The sequence below is a fragment of the Mauremys mutica genome, chromosome 10, assembly GCF_020497125.1.
Source record: "Mauremys mutica isolate MM-2020 ecotype Southern chromosome 10, ASM2049712v1, whole genome shotgun sequence".
NCBI classification, from domain to species: Eukaryota; Metazoa; Chordata; order Testudines; family Geoemydidae; genus Mauremys; species Mauremys mutica.
The window spans coordinates 1,219,676-1,239,009 of record NC_059081.1 but is presented as its reverse complement, the minus strand read 5'-3'; the positions used below and the strand labels follow the sequence as shown (position 1 = coordinate 1,239,009).

Sequence of the window (19,334 nt, the reverse complement as noted above, 5' to 3'; positions counted from 1 at the left end):
CGTCCCTCTGTCCACCCCTGTGCTCCCATCCCAGGGACTGGGGGGGGGGGCCCTGCCACCCCCTCTGGCAGCTCAGGGGCCTCCGGTCCCCCTGCCCAGCTCCCTGTAACCCCCTGCCCAGTTCTTCCCTTCCCCCCATGGCTCCCTGCAAGGGGCTCCCCCCTTCCCACCACAGCTCCCTGCAAGGGGCTCCCCCCAACCCCCTGCCCGATTCTCCCCTTTCCCCCATGGCTCCCCCCACCCCCCTGCCCGATTCTCCCCTTTCCCCCACGGCTCCCCCCACCCCCCTGCCCGATTCTCCCCTTTCCCCCACGGCTCCCCCCAACCCCCTGCCCGATTCTCCCCTTCCCCCCACGGCTCCCCCCACCCCCCTGCCCGATTCTCCCCTTCCCCCCACGGCTCCCCCCAACCCAACCGCCCCCCCGGCCCTGCAGGCCCCAGTGCAGCTTCTGACCCGTCTGCCCCCGCCCGCAGCGCTCTCAGATCAGCTACAAAGGCAGCCTGGTGCTGAGAGCCATCCCGGAGCTGCTGGAGGACACGTCCAGCCACCTCTCCATCGCCCTGCCCCGGCACCTCAAGGACTCGCCCGCCCTCTCCTCCTCCTCGGACTCGGAGGAGCTGGACGAGCTGCCCCTGCCGCCCAGGCCCCACCAGGTGGAGTTCTCCGGCTCCCGCGTCTCCCTGAACGAGCTCCCCACGGAGGAGGAAGCCCTGGGCCAGGCCGAGGGGGCGCTGGAGGAGGTCCCCGTGGAGTGGCAGGCGGAGGGGGCAGGCCCGGGGAAGGGGCCCGCGGCGGCGGAGGGGCCTGGCTCCGCACATGAGGACTCCGCCGAGGCCCAGTCGCGGCCCGGCTGCCCCCGGAAGGCCCTGCAGAAGGGCTCCAGCCTGGAGTTCCCGGAGGGGGGGCGCCCGCCTGGCCGGAAGGGCGAGCTGCGGCGGGGCAGCTCTGCGGACAGCGCCCTCCTGCTGGGCCTGCCGGCGGGCGAGGAGCCCCCCCCGGCGCTGAAGAAGGCGGCGTCCATGGAGCTGCCGCGCCGGAGCCCCAGCCCGGGGGGGGCGCATCGCAGGCAGGCCGAGGAGGAGCGCGCCCAGCGCCTGGAGCTCGTGCGCCAGCGCCTGCTGCGGGACGGCCCCGTGGAGCCCAGGGTCAGCGGCCTGCGGGGGCCGCTCCTGGAGAGCCTGGAGAAGAAGGTGCTGCGGCCCCCCCGGCCCGCAAAGCAGCCGCCCCCGGGGGCCAGGCTGGTGCGGGCGGCCTCCAGCGAGGCAGCCCCGCAGCACCCGCCCCCAGCGCCGCGCCTGCTGCAGAAGAGCAGCTCCTTCAGCCAGGGCGACCTGGAGCCGGTGCTGGTGCACCGCCGCTCGGGCGCCCCGCTCGAGATCCCCGGGACGCGCCTGGAAAGCCAGCGGCTCCAGGAGTCCCCCTCGCTCTCCGCCCTGACGGAGTCCCGGCCCCCGACCCCGCGGGAAAGTTCCTCCAGGCCGCCCGAGGCCTCCCCTGAGCAGGGCCCTGTGCCGGGGGACGCTGCCGGGCCCAGAGCCAGCTTGGCAGCTGTGGGCAAGAAGCCTCCGGCCGAGAGGCCTCAAGAAAAGCCTCTGCCGCGGCCTGCAGCTGCCCGAGCTGCCCAGGTCCCCCTGCAGGCAGCTCCCAAGCCCAGAGCATCCCTGCCCGAGCCCCCTGCCCCCGACTCCAGGGCCCCCAAACCCTCCTCCTACGCACAGGTGATCCAGTCCATCCAGCTCCCCGGGGAGCCTGCCCGCCCGGAGCCGCGCCCCGCGCCCCCCCCAGCCCCCGCTGCCCGCCCGGAGCCGGGCCCCGCGCCCCCCCCAGCCCCCGCTGCCCGCCCGGAGCCGGGCCCCGCGCCCCCCCCAGCCCCCGCTGCCCGCCCGGAGCCGCGCCCCGCGCCCCCCCCAGCCCCCGCTGCCCGCCCGGAGCCGCGCCCCAGCAGCGCCCTGCCCATCAAGGACATCGACTCGGAGGAAGTCTTTGAGGCCAAGTTCAAGCAGGGCCGGGAGTCGTCGCTCAGCCGCGGCCTGAAGCTCCTCGGCAGGCCTCGCTCGGCGGAGCGGCGCCCGGCCAGCCCGCTGGTGCGGGAGGAGGGGATGTACCGGCCCGGCCCGGCCGGGGCACCGCTGCAGCTCGCCAAGGGCCCGGCCCAGAGGGCCCAGTCGGTGCAGGAGCTGCGTGAGCCGGAGGAGGCCAGCTTCATCCGCAGGATGTCCCAGCGCCTGTGTCGCACGCCGCCCATGGAGCGCAAGCAGCCCCCGGAGCAGGAGTCGGGCCGCGAGCCCCCGAGCCGGGGCCGCCGTCTCTCCTGGAGCCTGGGGCTGGGCAGCTCCAAGGACAAGCGGGACTCGGCGAGCCTGAAATCGGAGCCAGGCCGGAGCCAGGCCAGGTCGGAGCCCCCCGGCAGGGAGCCCGGCGAGTCGCCCGTCGTGGCCATGAGGCGGAAGATCAGCTCCACCATGGAGCGCCTCTCCCAGCGCCTGCGCAGCCCCTCGGCCGACAGCGGGGAGGCGGAGGGGCCCGGGGAGCCGAGCCCGCTGCGGAGGTCCAACTCGGAGGGGGAGAACCTGCACAAGATGGGGATCCCGCAGAACCAGCTGGCGGCACAGTCAGCCCTGGCGCCCTCCGCCGAGTCCTTCCAGTCGCAGAGCAGCAGCCGCTCGGAGGCGGGTGCCAGAGGTGAGCGGGGACGGGCCCCTGGCGCTGTGCCTGCTGGAGGCACAAAACTGCCCTGCCTGGCTCCCAGCCCAGACCCCTGCCCACCCCTGCCTGGCGGAGCTGGGCCCCCGGGGAGCACCCCCCACTCTCCAGCCTGCAGCCAGAGCCCCTCTCTGGGCCCGCTGGGAGCGTGGGCGGTGGGGGGAAGAGGGGAGCCCCTGGCAGGGCTTGTCCCGACACATGGCCCCCACCCGGTGGCACCGCGGGCGGCTCCTGGGTGAGGTGTAGTCAGCCTGGCCCCGGCCCCTCTCCCCGCAGCTCCCAGCGAGGGCCAGGGCCGCTCCCGGTGGGACCGCTGGGGCCTGTCCCGCGCCAGGAGGGACAAGGCGGCCTCGCAGCCCAGCATCCCGGCCAGCCTGCGGCAGGAGGACGGCGCCCTTGTGGGCAGGCAGTACGTGCGCAACGAATCGGGTAGGTCCGGCTGTGCCCGAGCCCTGCGCCGGGCGGGGAGCCGCCGCAGAGGGGGCTGGCTCAGGGATCACAGGGGGAGGCCATTGGGGGGGCTGGCAGCTGGCTGGGGAGCACGTGTGGGGAGGAGAAGGGGGCAGAGCCCCCCGGCCCCCCGGCTGGGAGGAGCACTGCGCAGGGAGCCCTGCAGCCCAGCGGAGCCGGGAAACCGAGGCTGCAAAGACGCCGCGTGGGCTGCCGTGCACCCGACGCCCCCCGCACTCCGGAGGACAGTGCCCGAGGCAGCGCCGGGCAGTCGCCGGGCACAGGGTGCTGGGCTCATGGCGCCCAGCTCTGAGCAGCCTCGCCCCGGGCAGGGCAGGCCCTGCGGCACCCGGCCCTGGGCCCTGTCTCTGTCCCGCTGCCATCACACGAAAGGGCAGGGGCAGGGGAGGGGGCCAGGCCGGGGACTGGGGGGTACTTAACGAGGAGCAGCCGATCTGTGCTCTGGGGGTCCCACACTTATCCCCTCCCCCATGCCAGTCGTCGGAGCAGGGCCCCTCAGGGCCCCTCCTGGGCCAGCAATGGGGGTGGGAGAGACGCTGAGCCAGGGGCCCAGCGGGCAGCCCCACATGCTCCTTCTGGGGGCCGTGCTCACTGGGAACCCCCATTCCAGCCTCACTCACACCTGCCGTGTCCCCTCTGCTCCCCCAGACTTCCCCCCCGTTTTCCACATCAAGCTGAAGGACCAGGTGCTGCTGGAGGGCGACCCGGCAACCCTGTTCTGCCTGCCAGCTGCCAGCCCGTCCCCCAAAATCCTCTGGATGAAGGGTAGGTCTGGGATCTGCTGCCCGGGGGCCCAGGGCTGGGGACTCTGCGTGTGGGACTGGTACCGGGGGCTCTGTGCGTGTGGGACTGGTACCGGGGGCTCTGTGCCTGCAGGACCGGTGCCTGGGGGCTCTGTGCGTGTGGGACTGGTACCGGGGGCTCTGTGCGTGTGGGACCGGTGCCCGGGGGCTCTGTGCCCGCAGGACCGGTGCCCGGGGGCCCAGGGCTGGGGGCTCTGTGCGTGTGGGACTGGTGCCCGGGGGCTCTGTGCCCGCAGGACTGGTGCCCGGGGGCTCTGTGCCCACAGGACTGGTGCCCGGGGGCTCTGTGCCCGCAGGACTGGTGCCCGGGGGCTCTGTGCCCACAGGACTGGTGCCCGGGGGCTCTGTGCCCACAGGACTGGTGCCCGGGGGCTCTGTGCCCGCAGGACTGGTGCCCGGGGGCTCTGTGCCCGCAGGACTGGTGCCCGGGGGCTCTGTGCCCACAGGACTGGTGCCCGGGGGCTCTGTGCCCGCAGGACCAGGGACCAGGCTCTGGGGACTCTGCGTGTAGGACTAGGTGTAGGACATGCTGTGGAGCTGAGGCGCTGTGACCCCCAGGATCACTCACAGCGGGGGCACAAGGGCATGAGCCCGAGCTCAGGGCGGCTGCTCCAAGCAGGATGTGCCCCCGGGTGCGTGGGGCAGCCCCCACTGGCAGTGCCAAGGTCCGGGCAGGCTGTGGAAGGGAGAGCAGCTCCTCCCAGAGCGGGTGGGTCCCGCTGAAGTTGCTCCGCAGCCAGTCCCACACGGTGGTATCCCGCCGCTGACCGGGAAATCCCAGCCGCTGCGGGCCAGTTCTCAGCGCCGACGGTACCTGCAAACTCTGCTCACAGAGCAAATGTCCTTGTGACCCCCAAGGGTCACCACGGCGCCAGGCCGGGTCCTTCAGCCTCGGGACCAAAAGGTTTATTGTAAGGAAAAGAGCCCGAGGAAGCAGAGCTGTTAACTGGTAAAGCAACCACAGAGACCCAGGCGACACGTCAGCTTCTAGCAGGGGGGCGAGTTTGCTGGCTTGCAGGTCCCTGTGGACTCAGCCACAGCTCGGATGGGTCAGTCCGTCCTTGGGGCAGAGCTTTGGGGCAGGAAGCAGGATTGAAAACCAAATGGAGATGCTGCCGCTGCGCTTTATCTTCCTTTTGCCACGTGCCTGGTACTTCCTGTGTCCCAAACAAGCTCCCCAGCACCCGGCATGGAGAAGCCCTGGAGTTCTCTGTCCACCGGCCTGCCCTGCCTGCTGCCTCCTCAGGCGCGGCCCGGCTCCTTTCCGCGGGGTCCGTGTCCAGCCGATGGGCCGTCCAGCAGGCTGGGCCGTGCTGATGCCGATCTGAGTGTGCGTGGGGGGGTCACAGGTCCACCCTACGTAGCTATAACTCGCCGTACACTGACACGCACAAACAAGCTCTCGGCCTTGGCAATCGGGAAGATTGTCGCAGGTCCCTCGTGGCCGCTCCGCTCACGTTCCGTGCAATTGTATAATAGTGGTGTCAACACTATCGCAAGGTCTCCCGCGGTTCCCCACACGCCGCCTCAGTGTACGTTGCACCCGTGAAAACTCCGCAGGCGCCACCCGGCCTGCTGGCGGTCGCGGCCCGTCCCTCTCGCCAGGGCAGCACCGGAGCCCCAAGAACCCAGCAGAGCTCAGGGTCCTCCCGCCCCACGGGCCGCCACTTACCCCAGCTCCCGTGCGCTGCAGGCCTCGGGGCCCGGCCGGGCTGAGCCCAGCCACACCCCCGAGTTACAGACGCCAACAGGGGCCGTGATCAGCTGCTGTGAAACACCCCCCGCCCCCACCAGTCCAAGCAGCATAGTGTCCCGGACCCCCAGGATCGGGGCCTCGGCCCCAGTGTGGGGATAGGCTCTGGGGGGGCCCGTCAGCCGGCCAGGCCCCCGAGGGGTCTCGCTCTCCCTCCAGGGGAAGCTTCACCGCCTCCTGGGGCTGGACCTCTGGGCCTGCAGCCCCCCTGCCTCCCCCATGAGCCCCGGGCAGCGAGTCCCCCGGAGACAAACCCCGCTGGAGACTTGTACCATCTTGGGGGGGCAGCGCCCCCCCCGCCAGCGTCTGCAGGGGCACGCAGCCAGCGCGGGCCGACAGGCGGGTGATGAGTCACCTGGACCCGCCCAGGGAGCCCGGAGAACAGAAAGTTACAGCCGAGACCATCCTGGTCAGCCCAGAGCCCCCCGTCCCTCTGACCTCCCTTTGCCCCAAGGCAGGTGAACCCAGAGTCCTCGGCAGCCAGCACTTACCTTCCTTCCCCCGCCCCCGCTCCCCGCCCTTTGTTCCCGAGCCCAGCGGGGGATGCGGCTCAGCTCCCTGCCCAGGGGTGGGGGTGCAGATCTCTCTGGGGCGCTGGTTGCTGGGCATCCGTGTCTGGGCAGTGGGATTTGCCACTGTCTTCTCAGAGCTCCACTGATATGGGAGCTAAGGCCCAGACAGCTGGGAGCCCGTCACCCCTGTGTTAGCCTGCCCAGAGAGCGACAGGCCTCTCTATCCCCGAGGTAACTGCAGCACATAGGGGAAACTGAGGCACATACAGGGTTCATAAAAATATTACACAAAATTCCCAGGTTGTCACACCTAGTCCCTTTGGTCTGGGGTTCTCCCCCTGCTGCCGGGTGCTCCCGGAGGATGCGGGGAGTCGCTCTCGGGGAGGAGACCGGCACAAGACGAGTCTTTAGGCTTTAGTTGATGGTTTCTCCATCCAGATGTGGGGTGTTCCCAGCTCTGAGAGCCAAGCCTAGCCCGGCTGCTGTCACTGGCTCCTCTTCCAGGGAGAGCAGCTCTCCATCAGTGTCCAGCCCCGGCCGGGCGCCCGCTCAGCTCGCCCAGCCCGACGGGGAAGTGAGAGGGAGGCAGGCGTTCACCAGCGTCCAGACACTAACTCCCGGTTCTGGTCCCTGTCCTATGGCTGCGAACCCGCAGGCCAGCTGGGCAGATCCCAGCCCCGTCTGGCTGAGCCCTCGGGACCTAGCCATGGGCTGGTTGGTGCCTGGCCTGCCCGTGTCACACCCGTGTGTGCCCATTTCTCAGCCCCTCTCCCCGGTGAGCCTGTGCTGCCGGCCCCTGGATTCATCACTCTGTTCAGGGACCGAAATCTCCCTTGGACCTAAACCCGCAGGAGGCAGATGGAAGGGGCCTCGGGCCGGTGCCTGCCGGGCGCTCTGATGCCCAGGTGGAGGTTGTTCGGGTATCAGGCCTGCCATGGGGCGGGGGTGCTGCTGCGCAGCTCTGAATGCCGAGCAGCCTGGGGGGCTGGGGTCTCGCTGCCGGCCAGCCCTGCTCATCCTCCCTCCCCACAGACAAGCAGGCGCTGGTGTCCGACGCCGCGGTGAACATCGTCTCGTGTAAGGATGGCCGCCAGCTGCTCTCCATCCCCAAGACGTGCAAGAAGGATGCAGGCCTGTACGAGTGCACCGCTGCCAACGCCCTGGGCACGGCCACCAGCTCGTGCACTCTGGCCGTGGCACGTAAGGGCCCTGGGCGCGGGAGGGCGCTGGCTGCAGCAGGTCCTGTGGGGCGGCCAGGATCGGAGCCGCCCCGTTCCTGTCCAGGGAGCGCTCCGGGGGGAGGGGGGGGGCTGCCAGGCCCCCCTGCGGCCACTGCCCCAGGGCACTCGGGCAGGAGCCAAGGGATGGAGGGTCTGTCTGAGGCCTGCACCAGGGCTGACCGGGGTGGGGAACCGTGCAAATTACCAGGGCCCGGTGGTCCGGAAGGGGGCCCAGGGCCTGGCTTCGTCGCCCCTGTTTAGCCGGTCCGCCCTTGCTGGGGGGCCCGAACCTGCTCCCGGCAGCCCTGGCCCCCGCGCTGTGGGCGAGGCAAATGCCAGCAGTGCAGGCCCGGGGGCTGGTCACTCGACTGGCGAGTAGGCCCCAGCCCTCTGGTGCCACCAGCGCTGCCTGTGACCCTGGTCTGGCTAGGCCGGCCCGGCCCCCTCCCTGACCCCTCTCCATTCCCTGCCTCCCCCTTGGCCCGTGTCTCGCCCTCGCCAGCCCCATGACAGTGCGCTCTGTCTCCTGCCAGGCCTGCCGGGGAAGCCGGGCACCCCGGAGATCCCTCAGAAGTACAAGAACACGGTGCTGGTGCTGTGGAAGCCTGCGGACAGCCGGGCCCCTTGCACCTACATCCTGGAGTGCAGACTGAACGGTACGAGGCCTCCCGCGCCAGCCGGCACCGCCTGGGCCCCTGGGCAGGGCTGGCAGGGCCTGGGTTCCCCGGGGGCAGCTCCGGGACAGTCCCCTCAGCCCTGTGCTGCCCCCTCCACTGCTCTCCCATGACTGGTGCTGGGTCCCCAGGGTACAACCTGGGACTGTGGGACCAGCAGCAAACCCCTCCAGGTGCTGTGATCACTCAGCACAGCCGCATGCAGAGCCCCACACCCAGCTCGATTGCATGAATGCTCCCGGAGCCGGTCACACAGGGAAAGGCACCAGCCCATCCCCCCAGCTCCCAGCCTTGCACCCTGGAGCCTCACCAGGGTAAGTTCATTACCCAGTCGCCCTCCCTCCCTGTGCAGAGGGCACGCACCAGCCGTGGTAACCTGGGCTGAGATTTCCCCAGCTCTGGTTTAGGTGAAGTACAAAGCAGGTTTATTCACTACAGGAAGGTCGGTTGGAAGTGATTGGAAGTGGGAGGCATCAAAGGTCAGAGGCAGGTACCAGAGACAATAACCGATACGGGCCCAGGCTGAACCTTAAAGCTTATTCCTAGGCCCTGCCAGTGTCACGGGCCAGGAAATTAGCCCTTCCTGTGAAATCTCCTCTCCCCCATGCTGCCAGGAGCGTCCCAGCCGCGGGGCTCCTAGCTGCGAGTCCCACCCGGCTGGGGAGGGACAGGACTTGTCCTTCCCCTGCTCAGGGGAGGGGGGATCAGACCCACCTCTGGGGACCTTTCGGGTTGGGACCCCCACGGTTACAACACCATGAAACCTGAGGTGTAACTGACTGAAAACATGAAATGAACCGATTTTCCCACTCTCTGGCTGTGAAATTGATCAAAGTGGCTGGTGAGTTTGGTAGGGCCCGACTTACACTAGGCAGCATTTGCATCGAGCACTTTTCTCACCCCACCGGATGTCACAGGTCTTCCCACGCTGGCTTCTCTCTCCAGCCTGGGGCCAGTCTCCTCAGCTGGAGTCTCTGTCGTCCCCGTGTTCCTGTGGCTTCCCGTGTAGGTGGGGGAGGAGAAGGCCAGGGCATGCTGCCCCCGTCCCCTGTTTGATACCCTCAGCTCGTGTGCCCAGACGTGCCTGGGGGGCTTTGCTGAGTCGCAGAGCTGAGCAGCCCCATTGTGTGGCGCTCGCACCATTGTCACTGACTTGTAACCGCTTGAGTCCTGCTCCCCTGCTGGTCAATGATCCCTGAACACTCCTGGCAGCAGAGACTCACCAGGGGCCACCATTCAGCCCAGTCTCCTCCCTTCAGACGCACTAATGACACGTGACCAAGGGGCTCAGCAGATCGCACAGCGTCCGTGGCCTGCTCTGTGGGAGATCTCGCACCCCTGTAGGAATGTCACAGGCTGTTAGGTGGAGGCTCAGTGTGTCACAGGATCTCTGCCGTCTCCAGGCCTCGGGGCCTACGCAGCTCTGGGGTCTGTGGGCAGAGGCACGGGCACTGGAGAGCCCCCGGCAGCCCTTCTGAGGGCCGAGGAGCCCCAGCAGCACCTCCGGGTGCCTGCTCCTGCTGCAGGGATGGGATTGAGGACCCTGCTAGGGGCCCGTGCTGCCCAGACCCAGGGCACCATCTCCCTGCAGATCCCAGCGCTGCGTCGAGCTCCCACCGCAGCCAGTGCCCAGCCGGGCGCTGACGGCTGCACGTCCCTCCCCAGGGGAACGCGAGTGGAAGACCATCGGCTCGGGCATCCCCGACTGCTACTTCAACGTGACGGAGCTGCCCGCCAGGAGCACGGCCAGCTTCCGGGTCGCCTGCGTCAACAAGGCCGGCCAGGGGCCCTACAGCAACCCCTCGGCGACGGTGGCCATCGAGCCCGACGGTGAGCGAGCTCCTGGGGGGCCCTGGCCACCCTGGGGTCGTGGTGGGTGCAGCAGAGCCAGGCCGGGGACATGGGAGTCATGGGGCACTGGGTGGTGGTGGGGCCCATTTGTGTGTCGTGGACCAAACTAAAGCAGGCGGGGGGAGGGGGGAGAAATGTGCTGGCCTCAGTGGGGAGGGGTGGGGGGCTCCCAGCTGCCCTGCTCCATGGCTGCGGGGGTTGGGGGGATCCTGGTTACTGCCCCGGTCACTGCCCCCATCTCCCCATGGGCGGGGCGGGGCGGGGCAGGGCAGGGCGCTCACTGGCCGTCTGCTCTTTTGTTCGCTGTCTAGATCCCAGCGCTGCCCCCAAGAGAGCCGCTTCCAGCCGCTTCACCCAGCCCCCTCCTGCCCAGCCCGCGCCACAAACCGTGGGGGCCCCTCCCCCCACCCCGCCCCGCAAGCACAAAGGGGTCGTGCACATGCCCGGCCGGGCACCACAGGCGCCTGTTCCCGGGGGCGCCTCTGCCGCCATCCAGCCGCCTCCCCGTGCCGAGGCAGAGCCTGCCCCCCAAGGGCAGCTCAGCCCCCCTGCCGCCCCCCCAGCAATTGCTGGGTCTGGCTCCCCAGAGCTGGCGTTAACACCATCCAGGGCTGCCCCTCCGCGCCCCCTCGCCACCCACACAACCAGCCAGGCGGTGCAGGGCTCAGCCGCCCCTCCAGCCCAGCCCCCTTCCCGGCTCGCCCCCATTGCTCCAGCATCGGCCACGCCCGTGTCCCCCTCCCCCAAAGCCGCGCCCATGTACATGGTCACCTCCTTTGTCTCCATGCCGGCTGCGACGCCCCCCACGGAAGCCCCGTCCCCTCTCCCCAAAGAGGCGGTGCCATCGGCCACGCGGTTCCCGGGCCGGAGCGCCACCCCGAGCAGGGAGCCCGGCGGCCCCGCCAGCAGGCTGAGCCCCCCAGAGGCACAGGAGGGCACAGCGCTGCGCCAGGGGGTCCCCCAGAAGCCTTACACCTTCCTGGAGGAGAAAGCGAGGTTAGTGCCGGGGTTCGGCCGGAGCAGCTCCTGGGGTCCCCAGCCGTGTGCCACGCTCTGCATTGCCTCGGGGGCGGGGGGGTCTGAGAGAGCGAGAGCCAAGGGGGCCCACCTGACCCTGTGTCCCGGCATCACGAACCCCCAGGATCGGGGCCACGGCCCCAGCTTGGGGACAGGCTCTGGGGGGGCCCGTCAGCCGGCCAGGCCCCCGAGGGGTCTCGCTCTCCCTCCAGGGGAAGCCCCTGGGCCTGCAGCCCCCCCGAGCAGCGAGTCCCCCGGAGACAGACCCCGAGGGAGACTTGTACCATCTCGTGGGGCAGCGCCCCCTCCGCCAGCGTCTGCAGGGACACGCAGCCAGCGCGGGCCGACAGGCGGGTGATGAGTCACCTGGACCAGCCCCGGGAGCCCTTGGGAGCCCGGAGAAGTGGAGGTTAAAGCATCGGCCAGAGCCCAGGCACAGGCAGGGAGCCCCATGGCCCAGGCTCTGCCTCAGGCTGCCCCACCCGGGGTACAAGGCCGGCAGCTGGCCCAGGGCTGAAGAGCTGCAGTGCAGCCCGTGGGGCTCGGCGGGAGGCCGGGCTCTGGGGCCCGGGTCACAGTTCTGCAGCCCGAGCCCGAGGGAGCTGACCCGGGCCAGCCGCAGCCAAACCGTGGGGCTGTTCTCCCTGGGTCTGACGAGCTCGGCTGGGCTCCAGCGGGGAGCCCCCGCTCCTGCCGGCAGCCGGCTCTAATCCCCCGTCCCTGTTCGCTGGCTGGGGGGTTGTGCCCAGCCTCCCTGGGGACGGGGGGAATCCCCCCCCCCCGTGACTGGCTTTGCTGGGATTCCCCACGGATGTGGGGCTGGGCCAGGCCAGTCCTTGGTAACGACCCCCCCCCCCGACAGCCCAGCGACATTCACACCGACATCTCTGAGCCTCCCCGAGAGCAAACCGCCCCCCCAGTAACCACGCAGCTTGTTGGGGAAACGCTTCCCCCTTGGCCACGCCCAGGTCGCCCTGGAGCACCTGCCCCACAGCCTGGGGCTCCCCTTTGTGGGGTGCAGGCCGCGGCCTGGCAGCCTGCAAGTGGCCCCTGGAATCCAGGCTCAGCAGGTGAAGACCGGCCTGGCGCCCGGCGCAGTTTCTCCGGCAGTGCCAGCACCGGTGTGGCAGGGCTCCCTGGGCTTGGCTCCGGGCAGGGGTGGGAGGGACGCGGCGGGGGCAGGGAGACGTCCCCGGCATGGCTGGCTGCCCAGCTGCTGCCGGGCCTCACCGAGGCAGCTCCCTGCTGGGTTTGGGGTTCGATCCCCCCAGGCCCAGCCTGGTTCTTCCCGTAGCTTTTGGGTCAGGTCTGGTCCCTGGCACCAGCCGGCATCTCCCCAGCTCAGTCCTGGCCCCCTTGGCACTCGCCCTGGGGCAGCCCACCCCACTGGCCCCCTTGGCCAGTTTCCTCCCCGGCAGGGAGGCCAGGGCCGAGTTTGCCCCGTGAGACTGGCAGGAGCTGCCCCCCTCCCGCGGGAATCTGGAGTCACTCTCGGCCCGCGCGGTAAGTGGGGGGGGGGCTGCCAGACGTGCCCCTGCGCCCAGCAGACCCAACCTGCCCCCCACGGGCCTGGCCTCCACCTCAGCTCCTTGTTCTCCCGCTGCTCTGCACGGGCCGGTCTCCGGCACAGGGGTGGGCGTTGCTGGACACCAGAGATCCAGGCAACTTCCCCTCCCCCAGTCAAACACGCAGCACAGGGGAAACTGAGGCACACACAACATTAAGAAAATCCCCACGTGGGGGGAGCTGGGGAGCCTGGCGACTCTGCCTTCGTTCTGTGTCCGCACAGCGGTGCCTAGAGGGGCCCGGGGGGCTGTCCCTGGCTAGGACCCCTTGCAGCCCCGCTGCACAGCCGGTGCCGACGGCTCTGTCCCCTAGGGGCCGGTTCGGGGTGATCCGGGAGTGCAAGGAGAACGCCACCGGGAAGCACTTCATGGCCAAGATCATCCCCTACGAGGCGGAGAAGAAGCAGAGCGTCCTGCAGGAGTACGAGCTCCTCAAGGGGCTGCACCACGAACGCATCATGGGCCTGCACGAAGCCTACATCACCCCCCGCTACCTGGTGCTGATCGCCGAGCACTGCGCCGGCAAGGAGATCCTCTACCACCTCGTGGACAGGTGGGGGCGGGGCTGGGCCCGGGGCTGGGCCTTGTGTTGGGGGGGGGAGCAGGGCTGGGCCTTGCGCTGTGGGGGGGGCAGAAAGGGGAGGGGGCAGGGCTGGGCCCTGGCAGCTGGGGGGGGGATGGGCCCAGTGCGGGTTGGGGGATGGGCCCAGCAGGGGAGGGGGGGATGGTTTATGGCAGCGGTGGGGGGGGGGGATGGGCCCTAGCAGCAGGGGCCCAGAGGGGGAGGGGGCGGGCACTGACCCCCTGTAATGATGCGGTTCTAGTGGGACCCAACTGAGAGTGTCAGTTCAGGACAAATCGCTCAGAGCCGCAGTCACAGCCCCAGGCTGGGTCCTTTGCACCAAACCAGCCAGACAGGGAGGACTCTGGTCTCACCCCACTGGCCAACCACAAGTCACACGAGCAATTTCCTTAGACACTCCAGTTTCCCAATATCACCCCCAGTCCCACTCGTCCTGGGGATGAAGGGTTATGAAAACCAACACCCCAATAAAAGAAAAAGGTTCCCTCGATCCCAAAGGACCAAGCCCCAGACCCAGGTCAATAGACACATCAGATCTTACCCACAAATCACGCTGTTGCCAATCCTTTAGAATCTAAAATCTAAAGGTTTATTCATAAAGGGAAAAAGCTAGAGCTGAGAGCTGGAATTGGTTACATGGAATCAATTCCATCCAGTGATGGCAAAGTTCTTGGTTCAGGCTTGTAGCAGTGATGGAATAAACTGCAGGTTCAAATCAAGTCTCTGGAACATCCCCCACTGGGATGGGTCATTCAGTCCTTTGTTCAGAGCTTCAGTTTGTAGCAAAGTCCCTCCAGAGGTAGAAGCAGATTGAAGACAAGATGGAGATGAGGCATCAGCCTTTTATAGGCTTTTCCAGGTGTAAGAACCATTTTGTTCTTACTGTGGAAAATTACAGCAAAATGGAGTCTGGAGTCACATGGGCCAGTCCCTGCACTTTGCTGAGTTACAAGGCGTATCTGCCTTCTCTCAATGGGTCAATTGTGTAGCTGAGGGTCCTTAATGGGCCATCAAGCAGGCTAGGCAGAGCTAACACCAGCTTGTCTGGGATGTTTCCCAGCAGCACAGCACAAGTTTGAAATACAGACAGTGCAGAGCCAATACTCATAACTTCAACTACAAACCGATACCCCCCCCCCAGACAGCATCATCCTAACCAGCAACCCAGAACCTTCCATAGACACCTCATTTGACCCCCCTTTATACAAGATTTGGTGCCACTCCAGGCCCTTGGTTGCAGCCGTGGTCTATATGGCCCCCTCCCTCCCCGCAGGTTCCGCTACTCGGAGGACGACGTGGCCGGCTACGTGCTGCAGCTGCTGCAGGGGCTGGAGTACCTGCACGGGCACCGCATCGTGCACCTGGACATCAAACCCGACAACGTGCTCGTCGCCTACAGCAACGCGGTGAAGATCATCGACTTCGGCAGCGCCCAGAGCTACAACCCGCTGGTGCTGCGCAGGCTGGGGCGCCGGGTGGGCACGCTGGAGTTCATGGGTGAGTGCTCGTGCCCGGCTCGCCCTGCTCTGCGCAGGGGGCGAGTGACTCCCCGATCACCCGGCCGGCCGGAGCCTGACCCCCTCCCCTTTTTTCCCCCGCAGCTCCGGAGGTGGTGAAGGGAGACCCGGTGGGCTCTGCGGCCGATATCTGGGGGGTCGGCGTGCTCACCTACATCATGTGAGTCCCCTGCAGGGCGCGGGGGGGCCAGGGCTGGGGCCTGAGTGTGGATGTACAAGCTGAGGGCGCCCATGGAGCTGGGGTGCGGGGCGTACAGGGGAATGAGGCGCAGGGCAGGGCACAGCCTGGTCTCTGTCTAACGCAGGGGGCTGCGGGTCGGGAGTGAGGGGCACCAGCAGAGCGGCGGGGTGATGGCCCTGGGGGATCCAGCCCTGAACCAGTGAGCGCTGGTTGCCCCTTCACACCCTGCATTTAAAGTCTGAGGCACTGCGGGATTGGGGTGTTTCTGGCCTGGCCCTGGGTTCAAGGGACGCCAGCATTAATCCCCGCGGTGGGGCCAAAGCAGAGCCCTGGGCTGGCGGCAGCGCCGGTGCCGGGCTGTGTCCATGGCAGCCAGCCGGGCGCGCAGCCCGTGGTGCAGGGACTGGGGTGGGCTGGGGCTGCGCTGGCCCATGGCAGAGCCCGGGGGGCTCCTCACCCCCTGTGGTGCCGGTCCCCAGGCTCAGCGGCCGGTCGCCGTTCTTCGAGCTGGATCCCATCGAGACTGAGAACAGGATCCTGGCCGGGCGCTTCGATGCCTTCAAGCTGTATCCCAACGCCTCGCAGAGCGCCGCCCTCTTCATCCGCAAGCTGCTCTGCATCTACCCCTGGTGAGCCGCCCCGGCGCGGCCCCCCTGGCGGGCCCCGGCGCAGCCCCCCTGCCTGGCCCCGGCGCAGCCCCTGCCGGGCCCCGGCGCGGCCCCCCTGGCAGGCCCCGGCGCAGCCCCTGCCGGGCCCCGGCGCAGCCCCCCTGGCAGGCCCCGGCGCGGCCCCCCTGCCTGGCCCCGGCGCGGCCCCCCTGCCGGGCCCCGGCGCGGCCCCCTGCCTGGCCCCGGCGCAGGCCCCCCTGCCGGGCCCCGGCGCAGCCCCCCTGCCGGGCCCCGGCCTGCCTCTCGCACACCCCCTGCCCGGCCACTGCACGTGGAGGCAGCGGGGCTGAGAGGGGCTGGGAGCCAGGACTCCTGGGTTCTATCTCAGCTCGGGGGCGGGAGTGGGGGCTAGGCCAGGGGTCTCAAACTGGGGGTCGCGAGGTTATTACATGGGGGTCACGAGCCGTCAGCCTGCACCCCAGACCCCGCTTTGCCGCCAGCGTTTATAATGGTGTTAAATACGTCAAGTGTTTTTAACTGGTTGGGGCGGGGGGGTTGCGCTCAGAGGCTGCTCTGTGCCGGGCTCACCAGGCCAAACGTTGGGGGGGCCGCGGGGCTGGGGGGCTGGAACAGGGCGCGTGGGAGTCAGGCCTGGCTGGGCTGGGGCTCCCCGGCGGGAGACGCGGCCGGTCCCTCACCCCGGCTCTCCCTGGCTGTCGCAGGAGCCGGCCCACCAGCAAGGACTGTTTTGCCAACCCCTGGCTGCAGGACGCCTACCTGATGAAGCTGCGCCGCCAGACCCTGACCTTCACCACCAACCGGCTCAAGGAGTTCCTGGTGGAGCACCAGCGGCGGCGCGGCGAGGCCGTCACCAAGCACAAGGTCTTACTCCGCTCCTACCGCGGCTCCGGCAGCCAGCCGCCCCCTGCGCCGGTCACGCCGTAGCCCCCCCCGCGGCGACGGAGGAGTCGAAGGAACATTCCAGGGGCCGGGCCCGCGGCTCCGGCAGGGCTGGGCCGCTCGGGCACTGCGGGCCCCTCCGCCCAGCAGAGTCGGCACCGCCGGGGGCTCGCTGCTCCGCGCCTGGCTGCTCCCGCTCCTCCTGCGGGGGGCCTGCTGCAAGGGGCGGGACTTCCTGGTTTGCTGTGCCTGAGGACAGGAAATGCTACGCAAACAGCTGGACTCCCAGGACTAGGGGCTGGCGGGCTGTGGGGGGAGGGGAGACGGGCGCCCAGCAGCAACCTGTCAAGGGGGGAGATGGAGGGCCGGGGGCAGGAAGCAGGAGCCGTGACGATGGGGAGCCACCCGCATTGTCTGCCCTTTGCGATGGGTCCCCGGGTTTGGGGGGGCCCGGCCCGGCCCGTGGGGTTCCACCGCCGGCAAGCAGCTCCTCACGTCTCTCCCTCCAGCGCCCCGCGTGCTCTGGGGCTGGGCTGCAGGGCTGCTCGCGTGCCCTGTAAGCGGAGCCGCGGCCGTGGTGCTCACTGCCTCCTGCCCCGCTCGGGGGCGCTGTCGCCCCGGTTTGGCGGTCCAGCCCCGGCCCCACTCGGTGGCCTCCCACCCCTGCCCCACACGCCGCAGGCTGCCAAATGGTGAGTTTGCATCTGTGCTGAATATGGCTGAGCTAGTTGTGCGACCCCCAGCATCCAGCGCCTGCCCCCCCCCCACAGCTCGGGCCCCAGGGAGCGGCTACCACACACCTGCGGGGGGGGGGGGCATTTTGACTGAGGGCAGCCTGTGGCTTCAGTTCCATCGGAAGTCAGGGAAGCTGGTGCCTGTTATGGATGAGGGCAAACTGAGCAGCCCCCCACCTTCCCCCCCTGCACCTGGGGAGCTGCTAGGAGTCACCTGCCGTCTCCGGCCACAGTCTGACACGCAGAGCGATGCCCGTGTGCCCCTGTGCACACACAGCGACACGCCTCTACGTACATGCACATGCCTGTACACATGTACAGTGACTCCCCTATGCACACACAGCAACATGCCTGTATCCCCCCCCCCCAGTGACGCCTGTACAAATGAACACACAGGGACACACCTGTACATACGTACACACACATGCCTGTACACATGTACAGTGAATCCCCTATGAATGCACAGCCACATGCCAGTATGTCCCATGCACACACAGTGACGCCTGTACACATGTTCACACAGCCAGGGACACACCTCTACACACACACAACAACACGCTTCTACATACACACACCTGTACAAATGCACAGTGACATGCCTGTTCACATGTACAGTGACTCCCCTATGAATGCAGTGATGCCTGTACACACACAGTGACACACCTCTATGTACATGCACAAGCAGGTACATCCCACACACAGCGATGCCTGTACTCACGTACACACACACATAGCAATGCTCTATGCACACACAGCGACGCCTGTACTCACGTACACACAGACAGGGACACACCTGTACACAGCAATGCTCTGTGCACACACAGCGACGCCTGTATACATGCACAGTGACACACCTGTACACACACAGCAATGCTCTTTGCACACACAGCGATGCCTGTATACATGCACAGTGACACACCTGTACACACACAGCAATGCTCTGTGCACACACAGCGACACACCTATATACACACGACACCCCATGCACGCGCACACACACCTGGAGCGTGGCGACACAGAACGACACTCCCCCATATGCCCCCCTGTGCTGCCCAGCACCAGGCAGTTCCCAGATAACTGCCCCCCCAGGGCTCTGCCCCAGGGCTGCCCGCCCAGGTCTCTGCGCCAGCCACCCCCTCGCTCGGCGTGGGACCCATGGCCCCCTCCTCCGCCCCGCGGGTTCGGCTGGACCCCTGGCACTGCGGCCCCCAGAGATACCGCATGGGGTGGCAGCTTTGGTTACAATCCACCCACCCCCGCCCGTCCCTCCCGCAGACATCCGCCCCCCCCGTCCAGCACCGTGTGCGCCCCCATCCCCATCACTCACAGCCCCGTATGCACAGGCCGGGGCTCCATCCACCAGCACAGAGCAGGTGGGGGGCGCTCGCTGTGTGTGCCCCACTCTCCAGTCCCTGGGGGGGGCTCGCTGTCGGGGGCCGGGTTCACTCCTGTCCTGGGGGGGTCCTGTCAGCCTTGGCACAGCCCTGGCTCCCTGGGCGCTGTGGGGCCAGACGGGAGCAGTGCCCCAGGGATCTCACCCCCTCCCCACTGCCCTGCCCCTCTGCCCCTCCCAGGCTCGGGAGCCCCCCCCAGATGAACTGCCCGGGGCCTCAGCTGCCCTGGGCTCCGGCCCAGCAGTGGCTTTCGCTGGCCCTGAGATGCCCTGCAGGGGTCAAGCCCTGTGAATGGGGGGGGCCTCTTGGCGTCTCCCCTGCCCCCTCCATGGGCCTGTCCGCTGCCTCCAGCCCAGCCCAGCTGCCCCACGGTGCATCCCCCCCGGGGGCACTGCTGGCAGGGGGCAGGGACGGCCTGGCCACCCTTGAGCTGGTGGGGGCCGTTCCCAGGGCCGGGGCCGGGAAGGGGGCCCCACCCGGGCTGCTGCACAGATGCTGCTGTAGCGACAGGGCCTATTTATTGACTTGCTGACGAGGTTTCTGCCGCCCTTGTCCCCCTCCTCCCCCCCCCCCCGCTGCGCTCTGGGCTTGGGGCTGCAGTTGCTCTGGTGTGGACGAGCCATGTGACTGAGAAGCAATAAAGGCCCTGCCAGCCCGGCCTGGCTCTGTGTGGTCACTGGGGGGCCCGGCAGCCCCCCCCCCGGCTCACAGTCAGCGGGGGCAGGGGCCCAGCCGGGCGCTCCAGGCCGGCTTCAGAGGCGACCAGCCCAACGCCGAGGCTGCAAACGGTGCCTGAAAAGGAGCCGCCCTTCCCGGCGCGTTTGTAGCCGGGGTCCCGCAGCAGAGA

At 68.5% G+C, this 19,334-nt stretch overlaps 1 protein-coding gene across 1 annotated transcript in view; it reads left to right on the top strand.

The window, feature by feature from the left end:
• SPEG (striated muscle enriched protein kinase) overlaps nucleotides 1-18,436 on the top strand; it is a 71,099-nt gene extending 52,663 nt beyond the window's left edge. Inside the window, exons 31-43 of the mRNA XM_045032798.1 lie at nucleotides 475-1,752; nucleotides 1,903-2,683; nucleotides 2,981-3,133; nucleotides 3,824-3,940; nucleotides 7,276-7,443; nucleotides 7,997-8,119; nucleotides 9,803-9,967; nucleotides 10,300-10,984; nucleotides 12,884-13,123; nucleotides 14,427-14,650; nucleotides 14,755-14,830; nucleotides 15,331-15,480; nucleotides 16,182-18,436. Coding sequence (XP_044888733.1) covers nucleotides 475-1,752; nucleotides 1,903-2,683; nucleotides 2,981-3,133; nucleotides 3,824-3,940; nucleotides 7,276-7,443; nucleotides 7,997-8,119; nucleotides 9,803-9,967; nucleotides 10,300-10,984; nucleotides 12,884-13,123; nucleotides 14,427-14,650; nucleotides 14,755-14,830; nucleotides 15,331-15,480; nucleotides 16,182-16,404 — 4,383 coding nt within the window. The 3' untranslated portion in view covers nucleotides 16,405-18,436. The remainder of the gene's footprint in view (nucleotides 1-474; nucleotides 1,753-1,902; nucleotides 2,684-2,980; nucleotides 3,134-3,823; nucleotides 3,941-7,275; nucleotides 7,444-7,996; nucleotides 8,120-9,802; nucleotides 9,968-10,299; nucleotides 10,985-12,883; nucleotides 13,124-14,426; nucleotides 14,651-14,754; nucleotides 14,831-15,330; nucleotides 15,481-16,181) is intronic.
• Nucleotides 18,437-19,334: the final 898 nt, after the last annotated feature.